Source organism: Muntiacus reevesi, chromosome 6, assembly GCF_963930625.1.
Source record: "Muntiacus reevesi chromosome 6, mMunRee1.1, whole genome shotgun sequence".
In the NCBI taxonomy this organism is placed as follows: Eukaryota; Metazoa; Chordata; class Mammalia; order Artiodactyla; family Cervidae; genus Muntiacus; species Muntiacus reevesi.
Window position 1 is genome coordinate 52,762,997 of NC_089254.1, and position 6,000 is coordinate 52,768,996.

Sequence of the window (6,000 nt, forward strand, 5' to 3'; positions counted from 1 at the left end):
ATTTGTTGCAACATGGATGGACCTAGAGATTATCAGATTAAGTGAAGCAGTGAGACAGAGAAAGACAAATATTATATGTTATCACATATATAGAATCTAAAAGATAAATGAATGTATATAGTAAAACAGAAATAAACTCACAGATATAGAAAACAAACTTGTGGTTACCATTGGGGAAGAGGGAAGGGAACAAGGGCAATATAAGAGTATATGATGAGGAAATATAAACTACTATATATAAAATTGATAAGCAACAAGACTATATTGTACAACATTCTGGAATATAACTATTATTTTGTAATAACTTTTAATGGGATATAATCTATAAAAATACTGAATCACTATGCTAAACATCTGAAACTACTAATAATAAAATATTGTAAATCAATAATACTACAACTAAAAAAGAAAAAATACATTGTTAAGCGAATGAAAAGACATAATCTGAGAGAAATATTTTCAAGCAATATATCTGATTAAGAACTTGGATCTATAACAAAGAACTCTCAAAATTCAATAAGAAAATAGGTTTTTAACAACCCAGTTATTTTTCAGCATGTAAAAAGTTGAACAGATACTTCACCAAAGAAGATACCCAGGTAAACATCACTACTTACTAGGAAAAGCCAAATTCAAACCTCAGTATACTAATACACACCTATGACTATGATTAAAATTTAAAAGGCTGGCCATTCCAAGTGTTGAGGAGGAGGTGGAGAAACTGGAACTCCCATAAACTCCTGGTAGAAATGTAAAATTCAGTGTAAGCACTTTTGAAAATAGTTTTGGAGTTTCTTTAAAAGTTAAACATGCACATGCTATATGATCCAGCCACCACTCTCCTTGATACTTGCCAGGACAATTGAAGCATGTCCATTCAAAGAGAAAACATGTCTGTGCAAAGACAGGAATGCTCATAGCAGCTGTAGTTGTTACTGCCAAAAATTAGAAACAACCAAGTTATCTATGAGAGGTATATGGGAAAACAAACCGTGGTATATCTTTTATATGGTATCATACCTCAGCTATTAAAAAGGAATAAACTATCAATACATGCAAAAAAAAAAGAATGAATCTCAAAATAATTGTGCTGTATGAAGGAAGCCAGGCAAAATAAGAGTACATTATTCTATACTATTCCACTTATGTTAAATTCTAGAAAATACACACTTGATCTGTAGTGATAGAAATCACATCCGTGATTGCCTAGTGACAGGGAAGAAGGGAGGATAAAAGGAAGGGCTATGTAAGGGGCACAAGAAGACTTTAGGGAGTGTTGGATCTGTTCTTAATTTGATTACAGTAGTGGTTTCAAAAGTGTATAAACATTACAACTTATTAAAAATGTACACTTTAAATGTGTGTCGGCTATTACTTTAGGTTGTATGTCAGTTATACTTCAATAGAGCTATCTCTGTCTTCCCTCCAAAAGGAACAAAAAAAGAAAAACAATCTTTTCCCATATAATAGAACTTTATGTATTGCTTTTCTTGATAGATAGTCCAGATGCTTATGTGACCAGCTTGTCTACACACTAATGAGGGACTAAGGTATTAGCTCATATCTTTGATAATCAATTAACTATTGTCTTATATAAGGATAGCTACTTTTATCTAGTTTTAAAACTGCTTTCTTACTCTGGATTATTTTCATACAATTTTAATATTCAGCAAATGATGCAGTGCTGTTTCTTTACTTGTAGTGTACCTCACGGTCACTTGGCTCAGTTAGTTAAATTTAATATGTAGTTTATTTCAATAGATATATTATTAAAACTACTTTTGAGATAGTTAAAGTTAAGGATTGAAAAGATGCTTTACATGACTTTAAAAAGATTTGGTATTTTGCTTTTTTACGAATTTATAAATCCACTTTCATTGTCCTCTGACTTCTTTGGTTCATCTTCATTTCATAGTGTTTCTTGTTTAAAGTTATTTTTATACTAGCCTGTTTTAGGTAACTATAAATGTTTACATGAACATAAGTATGACTAAGTGTAGAAATAAATCATCCCTATAAGTTCTTATCCAAGTTAAATTTCAAACAAAGCCTTAATATTTTAAAAAATATATTTTTTAAAGTATTTTTAATTGTTTCTCAGAAATACATTTTTTAAAAATGATGACTAGAAATTCTCTAGCCTTAATTACTCTGAGACTTTTCTGAGTAAAAGTTTTGGTTGAATAAGTCTCTGTAAGTGGAAAAATTTAGAAATGAAAGGTACATACTTAAAACTTGAATTATATAGAAATGCTGTGAAATAGTTTGGTTTAAAATTTGTGTAGTTCGATGGAAGTAATCTTAAAATTCTCAGTATGCCTTGTTTTTTCCTTTTTGCAGAGTGTATATAAATGTGACTTCTTGAACTTGCAGCTTCAGCAACCACTCCAGCTTGCACAAGATGCTATAGATGCCTTTTTGAAGCAGCTGAAAAACCCTATTGATTCTCTTCCCGGAGAACTTTTCCATGTGGTTGTTTTCTCTCTTCTTCTTTCTTATTTTCCATCACCTTACCAGCGATGGATTTGCTGCAAAAAAGCCCATGAACTGTTAGTGTTAAATGGTTTATTGCTTATCATCACACCTGATTCTTCCCATCAGAACCGTCATGCTATGATGATGAAAAGCTGGAAGATTGCTATAGAGTCCCTGGGCTTTAAACGTTTCAAGTATTCAAAATTTTCACATATGCATCTGATGGCATTTAGAAAAACCTCCCTAAAAACCACAAGTGACTTGGTTAGTAGGAACTACCCAGGGATGTTATATATTCCTCAAGATTTCAACAGTATAGAAGATGAGGAATATTCTAACCCTTCCTGCTACGTTCGATCAGATATAGAAGATGAACAACTAGCATGTGGTTTCACAGAGCTCCCTGATGCTCCATATGACTCAGATTCTGGAGAAAGTCAAGCCAGCTCTATTCCTTTCTATGAGCTAGAAGACCCCATATTACTTTTAAGTTAATGTAAAAGCAAAAGACCCTTTCAATCCAGACTCCTAAACTTAATTGCTTACACTAATTAGAAATACTAACATGAACTCAGTACTTAAAACCTGGTTTGCATAGAAGAAATGCAAAGGTTTACAGAGTTTGCTATTTTTTTCTACTTCTGGATTTTAAAATTTATTCTTATAGAGAAAGCTTAATGTTTCATGCAGAGTGACTCCTGTCCTAGCAGAAACCACTGTTACTTAGCATTTAGCACTAAGATATTATAGAAAGGTACCTTTTTCTCTTTAGTGCTATTGTGAAAAATGAAGCATAATTTGCTATGTATTTTTGTTTTCATCTTCTCAGTGTTGACTTTAAACCATTGCGATGAGAAACTAAAATATGTATGTAGAAAGCTGTAGATTGCACTTTGATGACTCACAAGTTAAATGTGACAGAGAGAGATAGATTGGTTTAGTAGTTTTGTGATGCACTTATCTTATTCCTTTTTTCTAACTAAATTGTTACCTGTTATAGAAAGCCATTTTGGCTCAGTTTTGTCTGATGATTCAGCATTCCCTAGACCTTTTGGAATTGATGCTGACTCTTTTTCTTTCTTGCTCATTTGGCAACATCAGACATTGGGGATCTGTTTCCCCCAACGTATGGATTCTAATTTGATTAGCACAGTACAGTAAACACCATTGCCAAAATAGAGTTTCCATATCCTTCTTTTTGATTTGGGCATTGGTGGTGAGTATATTTAACTGTGAGAATTCACTTTTACTTTTTTAAATTTAGGTTTCATTACAGAATTCTCTATTTAAGCAAGGAACAATATAATACTCGATACTGACCTAACACACCTTTGTGAAAGGGTTTGCACTTGTAAGAGAGCTTACGTTCTACCTAGACCAACCTTAGTAGGGTCCTCACCTTTCTGTTAAGGAGGTGCTGCACTACAAGTCTGGAAACTATATAGAAAATTTTTAAATTAACCCTCTGCTGGTAATCTCATAAAATGGTTTTGACCTTTCGGTATTCTAGTTTCTATCTAAAGCCCTAGCAGAAATTTGTCTTTGAATATATAAACATTAGTTGGCTGTGGGAATTTTCCCTTTCCACATTGATAAATGCCTTTCTGTGTTTCTGAATCAGAAGCAAATGACTAAGGAGAAATATATGTCCAACAAGACAAGATCAGTTTAAATGTTTAAATGGCTAAGAACATTTAGTCCACGTTGTCTTGTCAGCCAGCAATTGTCATGTAAACTGTCATTTTTAAGAGTGCCACTGTGTGGATTTTTTTTTCAAGTGGTTATTACATTAAAATTACCTCATACTGAGGTTTTTGCACTGAAATATCACAGTTTCAGATTTCATGGTTAATGTTGTGTGTGTGTGTTTTTAAAGGAAACTTGCATTTTCAATAGTTGATCCTAAATTCATAAACTGCACTTCTTTACTCTGGTAAAAGTGTTTTTGTGCTTATTGTGAATTGCTGTAGTTAACTTTGAATGTCAAACTTTATTTAGAAATACAAAATTTACCCTGTAAGATATAAATGGCTAAGTGTGTGTACCCAATATTTCAAAGTAAATTTCAAATTCTAAATTAATGAAAGTAACAAGATTGTAATTAACCTAAAAGTCAGTTGAGTAAATGCAATAAATATTGGTTTCTCAAATGTGCCAGAAGTAACTTGAAGTTTTGCATTTACTTTCAATAACATAAGATTAGTTAATTATAAAGAAAAATTAGGACTTTCTTTCCAGTTAAGCACTACAGGTCAAATCTTATTCACCTGAAAGAAGGAGGGGGAGAAAAGTACTGTGTTCAGGGTAACATAGAAATGTGTGTTGGTAGTACCCCCTTTACCATACAGTCATTTTCTGTGATTGGGCTAAATGCCATCTTAAGGGCAAAAAAACAACATACGAAACGAAAGTGCTTTGAAAGTAAATGAAAACCATACTTTTGAGAGGCTGGTATAAGTATTTGACCTTGGATTTAGCCTTTGTGTTACAGCTAAAATGTTGGTGCTATAAAATCTTCTGATTGTTTACAGATGTTGATTCTGCTTATGCTCCAAAGTGTGCATGGTGTATTTTAAATAGTACTTTAAAGAAATATCTCTTTATAAAAACCTATACTCTGATTTAGTATAAGTTTGGATATATAAATCTCATTTGTTACTGTAAATTCATCTTCAAAATTAGGTTGGCGCAGGATTTAAACTACTATGTATTAATATCCACCAAAGTCAATTTAACATATAAATGTTAAAATGTAAGCATTCCTGTGGCTTGGAGCCAGATTCTCTATATAATGACAAGAGAAGTCCATAGAGCCTTCTAATACTGTATGGGTACTCTTGAAAATGATTTCATTTGGATATAAATTTAAGGGGCCTCCTGTCACATTCACAACAGTATTCTCCAAAACAATTTGATGTTTCAAAAACAAATGGTCATTTGCTTGGTTTCTTCAGAATTATGACTAGATCAAGTGGTTTATATGGTAGTTGCCAAGTGGTGGGAGGTGGCTTACCTGAAAATGTATGTTTGTGTTTGTTGTATTTTTTCACATTTTGTGAACAAAGCACATTTATTAAAAATTTTAAATTTTCTAATATTCATTGTCTATTATTTACAAATTGAAAGTTTTGTGGTCTTGACGTAATCTCACTAAGCGATTTCAGATTTAGGGAGCAATTTGAAACTTAAATGACTTAGACTTTTCTAGCTGGTTTCATCTAGTCCAGTCCCTTAATTTCATAAATTCCTTCACCAAGATTCAGAGAGCTCAAGTGACCTCCCTATTGTCATAGAGCAAGGACCGAAGAGCGAGGACAACAACCAACATAAATTCTTGTTCATTGTTTGTCAACTATATCATATCCTACTTTCCTTGAAAATTACATCCAAGATAAATTACCTAAGTATATCAGTTATTTTAGGGCAGCAGATGGGTTTCTCACGATGTGAAGGAATTCTTTATTCACGAAAGAAACATTTGAATTCTACCATGTACAGTATGCTGGGGAAACAGCAGGGCTTGGT

General features: G+C 32.6%; 1 protein-coding gene across 1 annotated transcript in view; it reads left to right on the forward strand.

Moving 5' to 3' along the window:
• The window catches only part of BMT2 (base methyltransferase of 25S rRNA 2 homolog), a 75,054-nt gene extending 69,484 nt beyond the window's left edge, over positions 1-5,570 (forward strand). Inside the window, exon 5 of the mRNA XM_065939900.1 lies at positions 2,341-5,570. Coding sequence (XP_065795972.1) covers positions 2,341-2,970 — 630 coding nt within the window. The 3' untranslated portion in view covers positions 2,971-5,570. The remainder of the gene's footprint in view (positions 1-2,340) is intronic.
• Positions 5,571-6,000: the final 430 nt, after the last annotated feature.